Source organism: Pestalotiopsis fici, assembly GCF_000516985.1.
Source record: "Pestalotiopsis fici W106-1 unplaced genomic scaffold PFICI_Scf_2, whole genome shotgun sequence".
NCBI classification, from domain to species: Eukaryota; Fungi; Ascomycota; class Sordariomycetes; order Amphisphaeriales; family Sporocadaceae; genus Pestalotiopsis; species Pestalotiopsis fici.
The window spans coordinates 2551874-2571901 of record NW_006917092.1 but is presented as its reverse complement, the minus strand read 5'-3'; the positions used below and the strand labels follow the sequence as shown (position 1 = coordinate 2571901).

The following is a 20028-nucleotide window of genomic DNA, read 5'->3' as shown; positions in this document are numbered from 1 at the left end:
GAAAACAATTAGACATGAACTAAAGTACAAAGTATATACTGGCCAGCCAGCCGCATTTCATCGATGGAGAATTTTGATAAGGGTATTATTGAAAGGTGTTATGGCATACACTATGTGGTACTTACCTTCTTTCGGGTCGTTTTCTAACGGATTGCAAGCATGCTTCACAGCAAAGAGACTAACAAATGCCGTATGACACTATGGTAATACTATATTCCCCATACTAGGGCTTGCATTGTGTGCACACCCAAGGTCTTGTAAGAGCACCCATTATATTATCCTGGCTTTTATTGTAAACGATCCGGCACTGGCCGGCCACTTTAAAAAGAGCAGTGCCAAGCTAATGGCTAGTACTGCCTATAAATTGTTTTCTATATCTGTACTAGGAGCCAGAGAATTTGGCATCTCGGCCTGCCTCTCTGACCTAGAGAAGACTGGTGACCGCCAGCTTATTTATGCGAAGCACAAGTTTTTTTCCCCCCGTCCCGTAAAATGCACCCGTCCCACTCTTTTCCCCCGCCGCTCAAGTTTTTACGTTTCGCCCAACGGTCTTGCGCTCCGTAAATGACGCTCCGTAAATGACCGAACCGTAAATGACCGGACCTTCTAACTCCCCGCCCCCTCCTTGCCCCCCCGAGATACTCACTGGGCACGGCCTAGTACGGAAAACAATTCCAAAAACGAAGAGGAGTGGTGATATTGATGCTGCAGAGAGAGAGAAGGTCTAGCTACAGCTGCCAACGTTATTGTTTTTACCCCTCATCTAGTACTAGATTCGCGCCTTCCAGCTTCTCCCCTCCTAATACAGGTCGCCTCGACCTTTTGCTTCCATCGTGTATGATACTGGTACGGGTGATTTTCTTGGGGGTAGCGAGACTCTCGCAAAATTCGTAATTTGTCGTACGCCGACAGTGATTTTGGTGGTGGTGAGACTACGCTCGGGGTGTGCTCTGAGAACGACTCGAAGAGACACAATAGTCGTACTACGCCGACATTTGGTATGGAGGAGACTACGCTCCGGGGGGTGCTTAGAGAACGACTCAAGAGGCACAAATAGAATGTCGTACAACGACGACACGCGAACATACGCGACGCGAACAACGCGATTTGAAAAAAACTGAGACCGTGAAGCTCGAACAACAAGCCTCCACCGGGGACACCAGATACTCACTGGGCACGGCCTAGTACGGAAAACAATTCCAAAAACGAAGAGGAGTGGTGATATTGATGCTGCAGAGAGAGAGAAGGTCTAGCTACAGCTGCCAACGTTATTGTTTTTACCCCTCATCTAGTACTAGATTCGCGCCTTCCAGCTCCCCGGGGCAGACGATGGCTACTCCCGGTACCCGTCCCACTCGTACTTGATGCTGCTGGTCCGACCCGGCTCCTTTGATTGAACTTGACAAGCTTGATATTCCCTCTCGACTGGTCTGCAGCGGTAAATGAGGCGACGTTATGACAAGGGTGGACGCGCACTAAAGGATGAGCACCCCGGGCCACGATGGTCGGTTAAGCGATCAGGGGTCCCGGGTGCTTGCGTTTCGCCTGACTCGGGCCAGATTCTAACGAATCTTCTTCCCGCAAGAGGTTCGCACCCACTGTGCCCCCACTCGTTTCTCTTTTCCCGACTGGTTTGATGGGCTAGTCGGTGCAGTAGCACTATGGTATTGCGTAGAGCCAACAGCCAACCCTGCCTCTTTGACGCAGACCCCCTTGTCTCTTTCTGCCTGCCCAGTGTTCACAAGGGGTTGCCTTACATACTCGTTCCATGAATGAGTACCGGTTTTTCCCATCAAAGCCGCCATCCGGCTAGGCCCAAGATGGTATCTTTGTGGATATGGCATTGGCGGTCTTTCGCCAGATTATGTAAGTTTGCAGTGAATCCAGTGTATGGCGGACGAATCAAAGTCTCACGTGCCCCTATGTTCATATCCACAAAGATACCATCTTGGGCCTAGCCGGATGGCGGCTTTGATGGGAAACCCCGGTATTTTCATACCGTGACTGCGGAGTACTATGGACATCATATCATGGCCCTTCTACGGAGGACTCAGTGGCCTGAACACTAGTCATTCGAACTTTCCTATGTGGGTTGGACACTACACACTTTTGGATATCAACAGGGGCCAGGGAGGCCCGGCAGGACTCCGTAGAGATGAACTAGCGAGGATTAAAAGACCTTCCGAGTGACAGCCGGGGCACGGTGTGGCACAGCATGCCAAGTCCGTGGTCCTGGACCGGTGTAGACGAGAGGATGAAAACGGAACCAGAATCGAGGTTGTATTGTAGGTCCCCGCCATTAATGATTAATATGAGGTGAGCTAAGAGGTGTGTTGGTATACTTGTGTATGGGGAACACCATGATGTATAGAAAGTAAATTTTGATTCCAATGACTTTGACATGCCGTGATAAGTTCTGAGCAATGGCATCTGTGTATATATGATTTATTATGACTTTTCGGATATATATGTTTGCGTCAAGTATCTCGTTAAAACTGTTCTCTTATGTAATATACACCAGCCTAACTAATTGAAAGGCAAATAATCAGCGGTCCATTAATTTATTCGAGGTCCCCAAATAGGTCCCGTAGACGATATCGCCGCGAGGACGTGTGAAAGTGAGTGATACCGCGGGCGTAGGCCTCAAAGTTGGCGCGGTACTCGGGCTCGTTGGCGAGGATAACGAGCACGCGGCGATACGCGGCGATGCCCTCCTCAGCATTGATACGCAGGGCAGTAACGACACTGACGCCTTCCCTATCGGCGCGCTGATCAATATAGTTGCCCTTTTCGCCCGCGGCCAGCTCCTTGTAAAAGGAGATGACATCGTTGACAACGTTGGTGAAGATAATAACGTCTGGAATCGCCTGGACATACTTGACAAGACTGCCGTCCGTCTTATTGACCAGTGACACGTCCGAGTGCCGCGCCAGTGTCAGCGGCGCATACATGGGCGACAGCCCCGTCTTGAAACGTAGCCATTCGGGAAACTGCGGCGCCTGCGGTGACACCGGCACGTCCCGCATTATCGTTTCGATTCCGAACCCGTTGAGGAAATCGAAGCAGGCCACGGTGATCATGTTGGCGACGAGCGGCTCAAAGTGCTTCCGGAGAAGCGGCCCAAGCTCCCGTGCGAACCAGTTGAGCACGGGGTCGCCCAGGCACTCGCCCCTTGCCAGCCGGAGCAGAAAGTTCTGCAGCACATCGGTATTGTGCTCCAGCACGTCCTCAACGTGAAAGAAGAAGATGGTCACCATGGCGTATAACACCTGGTAGTCGAGCCCCCGGCCATAGGCAAAGTCGGCCGCGACATGGCACGCAAGGTTGAGCTGATTCTTGGAGTTGAGGAAATCCATGTGGTCGCGCAGACTCGTCGACTCCAGCTCCGACACGACCCTAGCCCGCAGCTCTTCGAAGTTTGTTACCGTAAGGGCATCCTCATCTATCTTGCTCCCACCCGTCACTCCGCTCACAAAAAGTGACAGAGTTTCCCGGATAGATGCAAGATCGGCCTGCGTCAATTTTATACTTGTTAGCAAAAGCAAGCAGGAGACGAGTGTAGTTCATATATGGTGTAAAGACAGAAATCATACCTCGGAGATTATTGGCGCCATAGTGGTGGTAATTCTTAAGCTGAATAAGAAAGAGAGAGGGAGAGGGAGAGGGAGGGAGGGAGAGGGAGAGAGATGCTCGTGATAGTGTTTTAAACCAAGGAACAGTTGTCTTGTTCGGCTGGCCCAGGATATAAATCAACAGTCAGCTGACTCACCGGGGAGATTGTAAAGATAACCAAGAACTAAGAACCAAATCCACTTGAGAATTACTTGGCAACATCTTTGCACCTTCCCTTGTCTGTCGATCCATGTTGACGACATCCCGGCCGGGTTGAGACATGGAGTATATCGAGAGAGGGTATTACTTGAACATGAATGTATATTGACAGCTGATACGTTCACGGAAAACCGCCGTCTTGCGGAAATGGAAATTTGGGACCATAACCATTACCTACCATGGTTTGGCCTCCCCCTGACTTTTCCATATCTAGCCACAGACTCAGTCACATGATGTGAACTGCAAGTGGGATAAATTTTGTTGGCTGCAGATTTTGAAGCAAGGTGGAAGCCGTTAGATTTTGTTAGGCGATAATTGTGATACTAAATTCTGCAAGATAACGGTATAGAGTTTACGGCATATAGACCTGGACCCAACTGTGGATAGTCAAACCCACTATATGAGCTACATAAAGAACCAAAAATGCAGGTCAAGGACCAGGATTATAAAGGGGTTGTAAAAATCAGTTGATAATAGCTGATGTAATAGGGAATTAGCTTCCATTGCTTGTTCGCCACTTGAATCATATCATGTGTATGCGGCATTAGTTTCCAGGTGCAGGGTTCTAACCCTGCTAGACATTTACAAACCGCGGTCCAGAGCCAGACCGCTAAATCATGGAAAATGGGACATTAAGACTCTGTTCTCTTTCTTGTTTCTCTAGCTCATTCGACATGGTACGGCCACTTCATTGCCAAGAGAATATCTGTATTTGATAACTACCGCTGCGGGGGTTTGTGGTGGCTTATAAGGCTTGTAGAGTATGCATACCACGGTTTCCTAAGAGCCTAAGCCTTCTACATAGTATAGCAAATATTATTTGTGAAATCAATAATACTTGTGGGGGGAACAATGCTTGTGGATCCCCACCATAACGTCCACTGTAAGCCCACTATAACGTCCACTAAGACCATCCACTATAACGTCCACTAGGACCATCCACTATAACGTCCACTAGGGCCATCCATTAAGTCAAGCTGGCAAAAGGTCAAAAACAGATGATTTTTCTTCTTTTCTTTTTGACAACCACTTACATTGAACGTGCGATTTAAAGAAAAAACTACGACGGGAGTCACGGGTTCACAGTTATACTACGACGGATTGACGAATTTCTGAGAAGCGAAAACAGAACGATTTAAAGTGGTATATCTCTTGTAGTGGTGGCATATAGTGGGCTTTTAGGGAGCTTGTAAGCATTGTTGCCCTCACAAGTAATGTTTGCCATACAAGGCTTGTAGCGCTTATATAAGGACTACAGGGGCTTATGAGTCCTCACAGTCTCCCACTATGGTAACTACCATTCAGACATTGGCTCAGGCAGTAGCGGCACCGGCGGCTGCGGGCTTGGGCTGGCTGAGAATGACATCAATGACCTTGTGGTCATTGTACGTTGCCACAGTGCGCTCGCACAGAGCGGCCACGCGCTCCTTGGATTGCAAACCATCGGGGCAGATCAGCCAGATGACGTTGGTCATGAAAGAGCGACGGTACTCAATCATAACCTCGGGGTCGTTGTGGCGGTCAAACTTTGGCCCGCCTAGGCGATGCAGCGTCTCAAGGTAGTGGTCGAGGATCTCCATCTCGTGGGCGCGGCGGTCCTCGATACTGAGCATGGCCGTCATGAAATACACAATATCATGGAAGCACGAGCCAAAGTGGAAAGCCGACCAATCCAGGAACCCAATCTGTCCGTCGGCGGTAAAATAAATGTTACCAATGTGCGTGTCGCCGTGCAGTAGCGTACGGAAGCGCGGGTTGCGCTCGGCGTAGTAGCGGTCCAGCGCCTCGTTGCAACGCTGCCCGTCCATCAGATATTCTGGCAGCTGGGGTCTGCCGGGCTCTCGGACTACGGAGTGCCACGGAGTGCACATGAATTTCATGGCCGGGTCGTAGTTGTTCCAGATCCCTATTAAGGTTGCGGCGCGGCGCGGCGCGAACGTTAGCTGTCAGATTGCAGAGGTGGGGATAACTACGGGGGTACGTAGTGAGATATACGGGGAACTGGTCCATAGTAGACGGAGCTTGCTTCGGGGTTTCTTACAGGGAAGATTCTCCTGACTCTGGCCCCAATACTGCGCATGAAGGCCGGCCAGCTGCGCGACTCCGTTCATGACTTTCTCAACGGGGTACGAGGCCACTTCAGCAGCAAAGGAGCAGTCTTCTTTGGTCAGATCGTTCATGATAGCAATGCCCTGCTTTTCACTCTTGCCAGCCCACCACCCGGTCGGGAAGATCATATTCTTCACCTGGGGCGCAATGTCAGAGAAAAACTCGGACTCTCGCTGTGCCAGGCTGACGGTCCACGGCTGAGCCTCTATCATCTTTGGGTCGAAGACGCCCTTGATGCAGATATGGGTCGGTCTTTCGGCGCTGTCTCCATCATCTTCATAGGTGATGGTGTAAAACAGCTTGCTGGCCGTGCCCCAGATGTTGCTTGTGTTCTCGATGGATTTGACCTTGTGCCCCAACTTGGAGCTCAGCCATTCGGTCGTTATGTCGGCGGGAAGGGCTGGAAGCGTCTCCATCATTTTGGGTGCTGCCATGACGATGATTTGCTATTGTCTTTCTCTTGTCTCTTTATTTCGCTCTCCTTGTCGTGGTTTTGTTCTTCCACAAACGAATTACTTCTGTCGCGGGGATATTTCGCCTTTTCTTAATATCAGGAACAACGCAATCTAATAGACTGCAAGTATTCGAGACTTTGAATTCTGGCTTGGCAGCAGGCCCGAGGCTCTTCTTGTATCATGGAAAAGCGCCCTTGAGGGTCGAGATACGAATACAGATTATGGAGTCAAGGGTCCTATCGCGGACCCACTGCATTAATGTCGTGGTCGGGCTGCAATATTTGCTACAAAGTGTACTAGGCAAAGACGTCCCTGAAATCAACATGCAGTGTGCACAGTCTGTCCCTGGCCTGGTCTGAAAAACGGTTTGCTGGCAGCTTACGTGGTATGCGCTAGCTTTCCAACAAGACGTATGCATCAATGTGGCACAGGCATTTGTTTTCCCGCGGGAGGGATCCGTATCCCGCATGTGGTTGGAGGGGTCCAGTTCTGCGGCGTAGACAAACTGCATAAAAGGACATGAGGCGGGGTCTTCCGCTCAAATTTATCACCGGGTGTGATACGCGGTACGATCTTCAGACCATGTATGGAGCAAATATTGTTCGAATGGATACCTCCAGAGTAATGTTTGTTCGATCGTGAGATTGACTATAATCAATACTTCCATGAGTGCGGAGCACACTATTACTTACACCAAATAGGAGATAATCTAATTATACAGAACCAGCAGTCTTTATACAACTAGTGCTTGAGACGCAGAGCCCACATATTCCGTGCTTGCGCCGTAGCTGTGCATACTACCTACCAGCTAGATGAGACCAAACCCATGTATTGGAAACTTCTCAGTCTGCGTGGAGCCAATCTGAAGATAGTCCAGACTCCCAATTTGGCATAATCGGAAAAAGATTGTCCATGATACTCTCGCTTAACCGACGGGAGCTGATTCCGGCACTGGGGATCCATGGGACATGGGACATGTGCTGTCCTGTCATGGTAAGTAGACGTACGATATAGAATGACCCTTGTTGTCATCTAATTTCAGGTGCGTCCGACAATGAACACTTATCAACACAACTCCTCACCCCACTGGGTGGCCGGCGCCCTTTGTCAAGGATGTCAACGTATTCCGAGATCCGGGGGGCCGGAGTACTACGCCAAGACCAGACCATCGGGTCATTCTGTGACGCATGATCTCGAGGGATCATGACTACATACCATGCTCGTCACAGTCACCATACTGATTCAGGCACCATGGGAAAAGCTTCACCCCTGAACACATTAATATATTGTCACTGGAGAAAAGCCTCAGTTCAGGTGCGCAGCCATCCTCACCTGTCGATCGCGCTCAACACATGGAGGACCTTGATCAAAAGGACAGGACTTTTATTGGTAGATCGCCCCTACATGATACAAACGTGACCAGACACAATTCTTCCATACTACATGTGCAGGATAGTTCTTTGCTGCTGCGACTTACAATGTAAATTTCCAACCCTGTACCTTTGCATAACGATTCCGAGGTTGTTCTACGCCGTAAGACTAGCCGGCCAGTATCCCTCACCACCCCTCTCTCCCTGGCCTCCCAAACTCCTGGGAAATTCACCCTTTCCAGTGGAGCTGAGACGCAGACTTTCTCCGACCCCTTGTGTAGCTATGTAAAAACAACCCTTCATATGGGTGGAAATCTCTGATCCAGTTCTAGCTGTTGTTGTTCTAACCCTCGCCACTCACTTGATTCTCCCACATTCTGGTGCGACGTACCCTCTTTATTAACTTCGGTGACTGGAGATCTCAAGCGGCTCCAAGGTCCGACCACTGTTTTTCTCCATCTTTTGGTTACATTTTCTTCTTCTCGCAGCCATGGCAAAAGACCTGATGACCACCGAGTATGAGCCCATACATCCCGAGGGCCTGGCCCTTGGGTTGATGGTGGTGACCATTATCATGACCATTCTGTCAACATTTGTCGTTTGTCTGCGATTCTGGGTACGGAAGATGTCCAGTTCCTATTTCGTGGATGACTGGTTGATGCTTGCCGGCTGGGTGCGTAATCTGTTTTTTTGTTTCTGTTGTGTTTCCGCTTGCAGCTCTTCTTTTTTCCACGCGGCAAAGATATTTGACTAACGTACCCGCCGCTGCGCTCAGATTATTAACGTAGCTCATAATGCCTCAGTTATTGTGCTCTCGGTCAGCGGGATCGGTTCCCACGACGATATTATCACGGTGGGGATGCAGTACAAGATGGGACTCTGGACCATCATCTGGCAGTTCCTCTACGTGCTGGACGGAGCCCTCATCAAGTCCAGCATCATCATGACCATGATGCGTCTCGCCAATAAGAAGAGGTACAAGTATATCCTCTGGGGACTGTTCGCCCTCGCCTGGATCACTTGGCAGATCTCGTGGCCTGTGGCCATCTTTCAGTGCAAGCCCGTAGCCGCGGCCTGGGGCGAGCCGGGCGACTGCACCTCGGGCCAGAGTGTGATTCTCAACGTGTCATACTTTGTCTCGGCCACCAACATCTTTACCGACATGGCAACCGCCTTGACGCCGATTCTGCTACTGCGCCACGTGCAACTGGCGCCCCGGGTCAAGCTCATCACCATGTTCATCTTGTCTCTGGGCGTGTTTGCATCGATAGCCACGACCATTCGCATCACCTACACCTGGGCCTACACAACGCCTACGAACCGCTTCTACGAGATTGGCAAGATTGTGCTACTGACGGTGCTCGAGTGCGACCTGGGCATCATTGCCGGGTCCCTGCCCATGCTGCGCCGCCTCTTTCCCAGTCTCGCGTCCTCGGCCAAGTCAAAGTCGAGCCAGCGCACCACCGACGTCAACCTCGTCACCATTGGCGGTGGCCGCCGGGCGCGGTACAAGCTGGAGAACACTCTGGACGGCACAAAGGTTGGCGCCCACGACCACCACTTCCAGGACAAGGAGCTCGGCGACAGTGACCAGGGTTCCACGGACCGCATCATACACATTACCCGCGAGATTGAGATTGAGCAGACCAGTGTCAACGGTCACCACGACAGCCTCGAGCGCGGCGATCACAGCGACAATAGCGTCAATGGCGAAAGTCCTGACCATCAATTTCGCACTGCCGTCTCCAATGGGCGTTTGAGACGGTAGTCTGTTTATTCTCATTTATACTCGAGGCCAATTCAAAGCCGGCGGCCGTATGTCAGTTGGTAACGCACCACATTACGCGAAGAATCTCCTGTTCTTCTCTGGCTTTCGTATTGGTCGTGCTTCATCGTTGTTTTAAAAGTCTTTGTATATAATAATATGGGCGGGGGATGGCGTCATGTCGCCTGCATTGTAAGATGGGTGATACTTTGGGCAGATATTTGAAGCTGCTTCCTATTGGAATAATAAAACTAATCTCTTTTTGCTCTTCCGTTTTTCCTTGCCCCTAATTGGGAAAAGGTCTTCAATGCAACCTTTTGATTCAATGGCACTGATTGCAAAACAGAATGACTCTTATATCTGCCTATAGATATTTCGCGCGCAATGAAAATTGAATGCTATAGTCTAATCCAAAAGCACAAAGACTTTTGTCGAATTGATATGGCACGTGCCGAAAAAATGAATTTGGTACGAGAAACCTGAATAGTGAAGCCCAATCCTTACATCCGTCCACTCATACCATTAATGCGAGACAACTAGATAAACAAAGAAGAGGAAGAAACTACAGTGTATATCATGCCACTTTGCGGTATTGGCAATGGTAGAAAACTGGAGACTGTTGCCAGCAAGTCGGCACTCACGCGTACTATCTGACCTGCTCCTCGCTCCATTCCCAGAACTTGTGTGTGCCTCCATTGCCGCCCTCCTCTTCCGTCTTGGTTGCATCAAGCAAGTCTTTGCGAATTGTTGCAAGTCGACCGAACGGAATGACTGCGAAATATGTACATTAGCTACGTGGATTTCTACCAATGTCATGGGCCATCTTGAAAGAGTTGAGAGCACATACCCCAGGTTCCAGATTGTTCAAGCGTAATCTCTGGCGAGAATGCAGCAAACAGCTGCGTAGCTGCTCCGTTGGGCACGGGGTAGAGGATGAGCGAGTTCATTAGCTTGAATGCGTGGCCTTGGGATCTGAAGAGATCAGATCTGAGATTTCCGGGGTTCAGCGGGAGGCTGACGACACCGTCGGCCTTGTATCGCTTGGCGAACTCGACGCCGTATGCCCAGCGCCAGACTTGCTGACTCCATACTTGTAAAGTATCGGCTTGTCCACGTGGTAGTCTAGGTTTTCCATCTCGAATGCCTTGTGCTTCTCGGAATACATCTCGGCGGCTAGGGAGGAAACCCAAATAACGCGGACAGAATTGGCGGGCGCAGTCTTGGCGGTAGCAACGAGGGTAGGAGTCAGCAGCCTCGTCAAAAGAAAAGTTCCCAGGCAGTTGATGCCTAGATGCTGCTCGTGGCCCTGAACTGTCTTGGGAGACTTGCTGTCCATTGACGCCATAACGCCGGCATTGTTGATAGAGCATCTAGCCTGTCTTCCTGGGCGAGAAATTTTCTTGCCGATGGCTTATGGTTGCCAGGTCATTAAGATCTAGAAAGATGAAGGTAAGAGCCCCCAAAGAGCTTGGGTGGGCATCTTTGATATCTTGGATTGCCTTGTTTGCTTTGTCTTCGGAGCGTGCAAAAATGTACACATTGGCATTGTTCACATACAGACTCCGAGCGACTTCCTTTCCAAGTCCAGTGTTTGCGCCGGTCACGATGTAAACCTATAAAGGAAATCTCTGGTTAAATCCCAAATTCCTTACACCGGGGTCAGAGTAGACCGACCTTTCCCTTTAAATTGGGCAGCGATTTGTCTGTGAGGGTTGTCTTCGGAGGAAAGAATTGCGTAACCAAACGCATCGTGTCGACTCTAATGTAATGTAGCTGAATCTTTCGCGTGATTAAGGGGGAACTTTGGTAAATAGGCTCGAATTTGAAAAGTCTAGATGTGATCAAGATAGGAAGCGATATTGTCAAAGTGCCAGCTTAAAATATATGAAAAAACATGTCGTATCCCTAGGTACGTAGTTACAATGCAGTGACTAATCTATGTCATCATATGAAGTTTGCAATTCCCAAATGGGGAAGGGGCGGGTTTAGAGCTGGGCAAAAGCCGAATCGTGCATTTGTGCGTTAAGTGTGCATATCGCGTTACACAAGCCAAGACAAGATCCTAGTCATAATAAAAATAGAACTAGACCTGAATCTAGTCGGAGAATATGCGTGTCTCAATGTAAATCAGAACCAGTTTAAATATATCATTACATCTTCTCAGCGTAAGGTTTGGGGACCTAGGGCGGATCCTTATCGTGGACGTTGGATCAGTTGTGTGCCCCAGTCTTTTGTTTTCTCTGTATATTTCATTCTTATAGGCTCTAAAGCAATAGACCCTGCGAGGAGATCGCACTGCTATATACTGAAAATCGACAAGGCTTCCAATCTATCTGCAACAATCCTCTCCCTCAACTTGGAGCCCGATACGAGTAAATCGAAACCATGAGAAAACTCCCGGGTAAATATATACATCATTCTGATTAGGCGAGACCTGCCTTCGAGGAAATCCGGTATTTCGATCGCTAAACAAATCGAGCCCAGAGACACCAGTTTTAGCGTTAGGCAAATGCACCATATACTGAGCCATCGTTGGGGAAGCGTACTTCAAATCGTGGACATCTTTGTTGGCGTGATCCTGGCCAAGCAAAGCGATTGTGGTCGCATGTTCATGACGATAGTAGCCACAGAGCGAAGGGTGCATCATTAACTAATGCTGTTTGCAATTGGTCTGATGCAGGGTTTGGGCAACGTTGGCCTAGATGGCGTATTGTAATGCGTGTTTACCACCGTCACGAAACCACCCTCTCGCATCGGCCTCTTTTTTCTTTCTTATCTAAAATATAAAATACGAATGAATCGTTGTCCATCACATTTAAAATGTCATAAAAAACAATCTTTCATATAATAAGTTTCTGGAAATTGTTTTTTTGTAGATTGTTTTATATACATACCAGTGTAAAAATTGCCAAATCCAGCTTGGCCTATAACACTATACTCTCCCGCCAGCGGGACTTACCCGGAACCCGACTATGGTCCGAACTACCGCAAACCCTACATAGGTAATAAAGGGGTATACGTGCATGTTAATGCTGATGCGAAACCCGCTTGTCCCGCGATCCATTTCTCTCCACTTTGCAGTGATGCGTATTTGATGCCCTTAGCCGGCGAATACGAATACGGTCTACAAATCAACTTTGAAATAAGTCTAGCATAAAATTCTACTTTGACCGCAAATAACTCTACACACATAGTCGTCGCCTCACTGATTAAAAATGTTTGCGAGTTTTGCATCACTATGCAAATGAGAAGTCTTCTCTGCTCGGACCGTTGTGAATATATCTTGATTACTTGATATAGCCATGGTTCCTTGTCCTCGTGGCGCGAATGTGCCTCGAACAACCAAATGCTATCACCAGCAACGACGAGCCTATTGTTAATGCTGCTGAAGAACTTACAGCGCAGCCTCAATGTCATTTCAAAGGACGTTTGGTCGGTATTTGTTCTTCACAGTAGTGTCTTCAGTGTAAATGCTTATGCCCACAAGGCAGCATCGCACTTCATTAATCAATGTACGGTGTGCTTAGTTGTGTCTTTCAGGCACCGGGCCGCTGCAATACCGGAGTCCCTTGCTTTGCTGCTAACAAAAAGTTAATGTTCGGTGACCAACATAACCTCTTCACGGACCCGGATACGGGTGCGATGTGGAGAAACTCTCGGATCTCGCGCCCGATTCAATGTCATGGACACGCTGTCATAGCACATTCGTGTCTACAGTAACAACATTTCGTTTTCCAAGGCGGGCCAAAGTAAGAAGGTGGAACAACACCGTTGATCATTGCTTGGTATCCTCCTTGAAGCGACACAAATGCGTCAGCTTGCGTGTTCAATCGGGCTGTCGGACGGCGAATGGCACCCGAACGTAGGATATATAGATAGTTTTCTAGTTCAATCTTTTCTATATAAAAGACTAGCGTACGTTAATTGCATATTGTTTGATCAGTTCACCATAATCCATCATGTCTTTGAGCATTAGCACCATGTATCAGGAATACTTTGAAGTCTATCCGCTACAGCGGATTGTGGCATATGTCATTGCCACCCTATTACCATTCGTCGCGCTCTGGTTGGCCAAGGCAAAGTCCGAAGTGCCTATTCTAAATCCCAAGAGGCGTTTTGAAGCAACTTCTTCAAGAGTGCGACAAGAGTTCATTGCCGACAGCATTGAGATCATGAAGGCAGGTAGAGCGCTCTACCCCCACGAACCGTACCGAGCATATACCGATTTTGGTAATGTTCTGGTATTGCCACCGGAATTGCTTCCGGAACTCAAAAGTCACCCCAACCTTGACTTTTTGACGCCCGCACAAGATGTAAGTAACCTGGCCTCGTATACTTAACTATCTTCAGTGTCTAATATGGTGAACAGGATGGCCATGCATATGTGCCTGGTTTCGAACCATTTGGCGTCGATAATAAGACGCCCTTTGTCATCACCAAATATCTTACCAAAGCTCTAAGTCAGTAATCCCTAAAGTTCGTGGTGCAATTACTAAAAGCTTCTAGCTAAACTGACGAGAGCACTCTCCAAAGAGGCGACATTTGCACTCCGGGAGTCTTTGACTGATTCTCCAGGTGAGCATTTTTTTTTTTAATCATTCGTGTTGAAAGTAAATTGACGCTTTATCGAAGCTTGGCATGAGATCAACCCGGCCCGAGATATCCTGAGCCTCATATCTCGCTTATCTTCACGTGTCTTCATGGGCGAAGACTTGTGCCGAAACAAGGATTGGATAGAAGCTTCGTCCAAGTACACTGCCATGGCCTTTTCAAGCGGTGATACTCTGCGTCAGTGGTCTCGTCCCCTTCGCCCAATTGTCCATTGGTTCCTCAGTGACTGCCGGGAGACACGTCGACAGCTCAATGTTGCGCGCAGCGTCCTTCGCCCCCTGTTAGAGCAACGCCAGATTCAAAAACGTGAAGCAGAGGCACGCGGAGAGACGCCCTCAGTCTTTAACGACTCTCTTGAATGGTTTGAGAAGGAATATAGCAAGGGCTACGACCCTGCGACCTCCTAGATCACGTTATCTCTGGTTGCTATTCACACAACAAGTGACCTTTTGCAAGTCACCATGTTCAACATTGCACGACACCCTGAGTTATTCGACCCTCTTCGCGAAGAAATACAGCGCGTACTCGCATCTTCGAGTTTTACCAAGCAGTCGCTCCAGGAGCTGAAGCTCATGGACAGTGTGATCAAAGAGTCGCAGCGTCTCAAACCAATCGTGTTAGGTAAGCTACAATATTCGCCCAATCCGGATAGGTGCCCCTCTCTGACACAGTCTTGATAGCCCCATTTCGGCGTCTTTGCACGACTGATATCAAGTTGACAAATGGATGGACGATTCGGAAAGGCGAAAAGATCATCGTTTCAAGCGCGCACATGCAGGACTCGGCATATTACGATGACCCTTTGGAGTTCGATGGCTATCGGTTCATGCGTATGCGGCAGACCCCCGGAGAGGAAAATTATTCCCATCTTGTCAGCACGAGCGAAAAGCACATTGGGTTCGGTCACGGCCAGCACGCGTGTCCAGGTCGCTTCTTTGCTGCAAATGAAGTCAAAATTGCTTTATGCCATCTTTTGCTCAAGTATGACTGGAAGCTGCCGGACGGTCATGATCCCAAAGTCATCGCCGCGGGAATGGCTTTGATATCAGAGCCTAACGGAAGACTTGCAGTCAGAAGACGTGTTGAAGAAATCGATCTCGACTCTTTAAGTGAAGAGTAAACATGATTGGTTGATTATTTTGTGGCAGCGTAGGGATTACCAAAGGGCAGGTGGCTGGGGCTTAATAGGAAGATGCAGCTTTAATAAACTCTTTCTCCACTTTCAGTGACAGTAAACTCACTTGTGAAGTGCTGGCTGGCTAGACGTTGAGACCAATGTAGTGGCGGCGGCAGCAGCAATTGTTCGTCTGTCATTATCCTCTATATTCTAATGGAATGTGGGTGGGGAAAAACCCCATGGCCAACATGACGCTCCCTCTTGTGGCCGAAAAGTGCGTTGCATGGATCGATCCACATGCAGATAATCCTTCTTGTGCAGGAATATTCCGTAGTCAGCAATGGCCTATACTTCTGATTTCGCTCATACTAAAAGTCGGTCAAATGCTTTTAGGGGGACCAGCATAACGATTACCGGCGTGATGTGCAGTCAGGGATGCTTCTTGCAACTGCAGCATCATACAGATTGTAAGCACTATACCGATGTGGTCTGGTGGTGTATGTATGCAGGCCCGGATATGGACGGATTTAACATCACTTATCACCAATGAAATGCCTCCGACCAACCCCGGCGGCCTGGGACAATGGCACAGTGGCCTACCCCTAACGGACAGCAAGCAATAACACAGTGGGTGCATGGCGCCAAAGTAATGTAGGTAAGCTGCCGCAGTTGCACCTGGCATGATATGTTGCTGACGGTTCGCCGACCTGGAAAAGCCATTGATGGACGATGTTATGGGGTGTGCGTACTCTTACAGACGTGCTTGAATCTCCTAAAATGACTTTTTAATCTCCTGTAAAATCAGAGCAGCTGCCCGTCACCTTGATTATGACCAAGAAATCTTGATATACTGCCTACTTAGCGCGCTGGAATATATAATGGCTTTTATATATATTTTAATCATAGGAGCCATAGGCTTGATTAGCTTCCGTATTTTGGTTGTCGCTTTCGCTCGAGATATTCGCACTCACAAAAAACAAAACAAGCTCGGTTTACCGAAAATCTCGTTACTCTAATGCTACCGCGTCCACCGACTTCCTCCCAGCTGGTCGAGATATGCAGGTAATCGGTGGAGGCATTGACTTCACCCTAACGCCTTCTATCGCTGTTGGCCATCGGTATTCCACTGATTCAGCTGATGGTAAACCTACTAATTTGACCGAATTATATATCAGTGGCGTATCAGGCCGTGCCGAATATCGGAAATCTCACGATAGTGATGATAACTGGACAGGTGACCCGAATACTTGGGACTTGTTCACTGGACTATCATTTATAAGTTCGCCTACAGACGTAATTTACAATCCGGATCTGGAAACCAAGAAGACTTTTCTGCTATCCCAGGGAGATGACAGTGGCCTATCAGTATACTATTATCAGTGGCACCCTTCTGATGAGTGGTCCAACCCTATACAAATTCAAAAGAGTGACGTGCAACCGTGGGCCACTCCCGCGGTGGTTGCTTGGGCTGGAAATGATACACGCTTAGACGTTTTTGTCGTCTCAAGGGCAAATAACCACCTCTTGCACATTTCCAAGGACTCGGAAACGGATACATGGTCTGACTACGAAGACTTGGGAGGGTTCGGTACAACACCGCCGACCGCCATATCTAGGACTCTAGGAACGTTGGACGTTCTTGTACGCGGTGGCAATGGTGGATTATGGCACCGTGCGTACTCGAGTGGCGGTATCTGGTCAGCTTGGCAACGTATCAGCGGGACCGTAAAGATTCAGGGGCAACCACACGCCATCAGCATTTCCGACACGACCATTGATGTATTCGCGTGGGGCACGGATGGTGCCATGTTGCACAAACGATACAGCAGCGTCGACCAGGAATGGTCCCCTGCGGACGGCTTTAATGTTCTCAAGGAAGATGGACTTGCAGGCCCACCAAAGGCAATGACGGATGGTACTGGAGATATATATATCTTTGCATACAGCACTCAAGGAGAACTCTTGTGGATGACTCTTGGTTCGGACGCAGCGAGCAAAGGAGATGTAGTGTCACTAGCAGACGTCCCAGATATAATTTGATGAGCGGCGAGGTATCTACGCACAGGACCATAAAAAAAGAAGGAAATTGAAAGTTGTAGACCAAAGACCATTTACACTAGCCACGTGGGAGAATTTACCCACTTATGGCTCCAGGCTATGAGATCACGATGAACTGGCTGTTAACTCTGGCGCTACACGAATAGCTTGCTAGAGTGGCGGAGGTCGATACAATAATATCTCTAGGCCAAGAGGCAATTCCTGTTGGATGCGACGGACAAGTCAGGCCATAAATGCAAGTGGGATTGAGGATTTCGCGTGCCATTTAAAATTGGCCTGGATAGGAGTAGTCTGCATACATGATGCTGCCATCGCATTTCACAACCACGCTGTCAATCTCGAGATGGAAGACAAGATAAAGGGGAAGGGAAATTGGTAAATATCCATCCGAAAAGTTCTGAGCTTTGAACAAAAGCAGCGGCTCGACATGGCTCGGGCTTTGGAGGTATCAAGTAAGGAATAGGTCTGTCTGGGTGATGACGTGCGACAGAGCAGCACTTTGTTTCTTTTGGAGATTGTTGATTCTCATGCGTCACGCCCAGAATAGTACCAGATCATACTCTTCAATATCGCTTGCAAAGTTTATAGTATATCAATCAAGCTTTGGACTCTTGATTGTGAAAAGATTTACATAGGTCCCATTTATGAATGCATGGATTGCTGAGGCGCCAAGAAGCTCGGAGGCTACTGGGCCGTGCCACCACACGCCGCCGAGACGGAGACTTGGCACTCGGAGATTTTCCGTCGTCCATGTACGGAATACTGCCCTAAGCAAAGTAATAGCGGGTGCTCCCGAATACCGGATACGGCGAATACGAAGGTAAATTAAGGATATTCTTTGCTGAACTCTTTCAGCAGCACCTGGCCTGAAACACTCCGAGGGCCCCGCGAACAGTACCAAATAAATTATCTCCGTTTCTGTTTCGGGACAAATGGATCAGACCCCACCAATCACAAGTCGCGAAACAAACCCCATTTTCCTCAGGCCCATGTCGATTTTGATCTTTTGGCGGCAGCGCCACATGTTTGATCCAACTGCCAAGAGTGGCCCGTGGTCTTGGGACCGGCCCATTGGTGATGGATATACGCAGGTCTCGGAGCTTTGCGTATACCCATGACCATACCTAAGCATGCCTCGAGTCGAAAGGTGAATGTATAATCCCATCTCGCGATTCAATGATTGCCCATACTTAAGTTCAAGCACACTCCCGGCATTGGCACCGGGTTTCAGTTACTCAGCCCGGTCCGTGACTAAACTCGTTTCATTCATTTCTTCTTCTTCTAGAATACTTACATTCTTTTTGACGGTGCCGGCACCATGTTTCTGTCATCTTTGATCGCAGCCTCCGCGGCACTCGTCAGCACCGTCGCAGCCTATGCCGACCCTGGCGCCTGTTCTGGCGAATGCTGGACACACGATCCAGCCGTCGCTCGTCGAAGTGACGGTACTTACTTTCGCTTCAGCACCGGTAGCAAGATTGGCATCTACAGCGCCTCTTCGCTATCCGGCCCTTGGACGCTGCAAGGTTCTGCCATTCCCTCCGGTTCCTCAATCGACCTCACTGGCAACGATGATTTGTGGGCTCCCGATGTCTTGCTCGTCGACGACACGTACCACCTCTACTACTCGGTCTCCTCGTTTGGATCGCAGGACAGCGCCATTGGGTATGCGACTTCCACGACCCTCGAGTACGGGAGCTGGACCGATCACGGTTCAACTGGCGTCAAGTCCAGCGCGGGCAAGGACTACAACGCCATTGATGCTAGCGTAATCACGGCTGCTGATGGAAACTCGTACATGGTCTTTGGTTCCTTCTGGGGCGATATCTACACGACCCAGCTCAACTCGGGCGCAACCAAGAATGCCGGATCTGCCACTCAAATCTCCTACACGTCCGAGGGCACATCTGCTCGTGAGGGAGGTTTCATGTATTACCGCAGCGGTTACTACTATCTATTCTGGAGCGAGGGCCAATGCTGTGGCTATGATTCATCCAAACCCGCCTCTGGTGGCGAGTACAAGATCATGGTCTGCCGGTCCAGCAGTCCCACTAGTGGTTTTGTCGGTAAGTGTCTCTTCTTGATATTGCCCTCTGTATTCCAACAAAAAAAGCTAATTAATGATAAACAGACTCGTCCGGCACTTCCTGCACTTCAAATGGTGGCACCGTGGTCCTTGAGAGTCACGGCACCGTCTATGGCCCCGGTGGTCAAGGCATCTTTGACGACCCCACGTACGGAGCTGTCCTATACTATCATTATGTCGACACGACAGTTGGATATGCTGATGGTGACAAGAAGTTTGGTTGGAACACAATCAGCTGGTCGACTGGTTGGCCCACCGTTTAAAATGTCATTAAAAGCCACGCTTTCCTGCTCGTACTTCGTGTATATATTTGGAAAAGATGTTTATAAATTAGAGGGTAATCTAGCCTCCGCACCATCTGACCCCAGCCCCTCTTCTCTGAATTTGGCAACCTACTTCATCGTTTTGAACAATTTCACATCGTTCAAGAATTATCCGTATGCCAGTGGATGGTAATGGCCAAGATGCCAGTCGCCTGTACTAGAGTCTCAACGCAACATATGTCAATAGTGTTAAACTACAATATGGACTGGGTTCCTTTAACTTCTCTAGTCATTAATACCGGGATAATGACATTTCAGGGGCTTTTCTGGTGTACTGTTTGGTGATTTTCGTACATTGCTCCT

The 20028-nt window shown here is 48.9% G+C and overlaps 8 protein-coding genes across 8 annotated transcripts; 5 read left to right on the top strand and 3 right to left on the bottom strand.

Moving 5' to 3' along the window:
* Positions 1 to 2561: 2561 nt before the first annotated feature.
* Positions 2562 to 3614, bottom strand: PFICI_02981 (uncharacterized protein; the record flags this gene model as incomplete). The annotated part of the gene is made up of 2 exons (XM_007831562.1): positions 2562 to 3512; positions 3594 to 3614. The coding sequence occupies 2 exons, from the start codon at positions 3612 to 3614 to the stop codon at positions 2562 to 2564; spliced, it is 972 nt and encodes a 323-aa protein (XP_007829753.1).
* Positions 3615 to 5144: 1530 nt separating this feature from the next.
* PFICI_02980 (uncharacterized protein) lies at positions 5145 to 6359 on the bottom strand (the record flags this gene model as incomplete). The annotated part of the gene is made up of 2 exons (XM_007831561.1): positions 5145 to 5737; positions 5873 to 6359. The coding sequence occupies 2 exons, from the start codon at positions 6357 to 6359 to the stop codon at positions 5145 to 5147; spliced, it is 1080 nt and encodes a 359-aa protein (XP_007829752.1).
* Positions 6360 to 8255: 1896 nt separating this feature from the next.
* Positions 8256 to 9533, top strand: PFICI_02979 (uncharacterized protein; the record flags this gene model as incomplete). Its single annotated transcript, XM_007831560.1, has 2 exons — positions 8256 to 8438; positions 8541 to 9533. 2 exons carry the CDS (start codon positions 8256 to 8258, stop codon positions 9531 to 9533), a joined length of 1176 nt encoding a protein of 391 aa, XP_007829751.1.
* A 643-nt stretch (positions 9534 to 10176) lies between these two features.
* PFICI_02978 (uncharacterized protein) lies at positions 10177 to 10875 on the bottom strand (the record flags this gene model as incomplete). The annotated part of the gene is made up of 3 exons (XM_007831559.1): positions 10177 to 10301; positions 10378 to 10502; positions 10550 to 10875. The coding sequence occupies 3 exons, from the start codon at positions 10873 to 10875 to the stop codon at positions 10177 to 10179; spliced, it is 576 nt and encodes a 191-aa protein (XP_007829750.1).
* A 2614-nt stretch (positions 10876 to 13489) lies between these two features.
* Positions 13490 to 14548, top strand: PFICI_02977 (uncharacterized protein; the record flags this gene model as incomplete). The annotated part of the gene is made up of 4 exons (XM_007831558.1): positions 13490 to 13843; positions 13900 to 13990; positions 14037 to 14105; positions 14163 to 14548. The coding sequence occupies 4 exons, from the start codon at positions 13490 to 13492 to the stop codon at positions 14546 to 14548; spliced, it is 900 nt and encodes a 299-aa protein (XP_007829749.1).
* Positions 14549 to 14602: 54 nt separating this feature from the next.
* Positions 14603 to 15261, top strand: PFICI_02976 (uncharacterized protein; the record flags this gene model as incomplete). The annotated part of the gene is made up of 2 exons (XM_007831557.1): positions 14603 to 14762; positions 14822 to 15261. The coding sequence occupies 2 exons, from the start codon at positions 14603 to 14605 to the stop codon at positions 15259 to 15261; spliced, it is 600 nt and encodes a 199-aa protein (XP_007829748.1).
* Positions 15262 to 16314: 1053 nt separating this feature from the next.
* Positions 16315 to 17298, top strand: PFICI_02975 (uncharacterized protein; the record flags this gene model as incomplete). Its single annotated transcript, XM_007831556.1, has 1 exon — positions 16315 to 17298. The coding sequence occupies one exon, from the start codon at positions 16315 to 16317 to the stop codon at positions 17296 to 17298; it is 984 nt and encodes a 327-aa protein (XP_007829747.1).
* Positions 17299 to 18634: 1336 nt separating this feature from the next.
* On the top strand, positions 18635 to 19665 carry PFICI_02974 (Arabinan endo-1,5-alpha-L-arabinosidase A; the record flags this gene model as incomplete). The annotated part of the gene is made up of 2 exons (XM_007831555.1): positions 18635 to 19382; positions 19448 to 19665. 2 exons carry the CDS (start codon positions 18635 to 18637, stop codon positions 19663 to 19665), a joined length of 966 nt encoding a protein of 321 aa, XP_007829746.1.
* Positions 19666 to 20028: the final 363 nt, after the last annotated feature.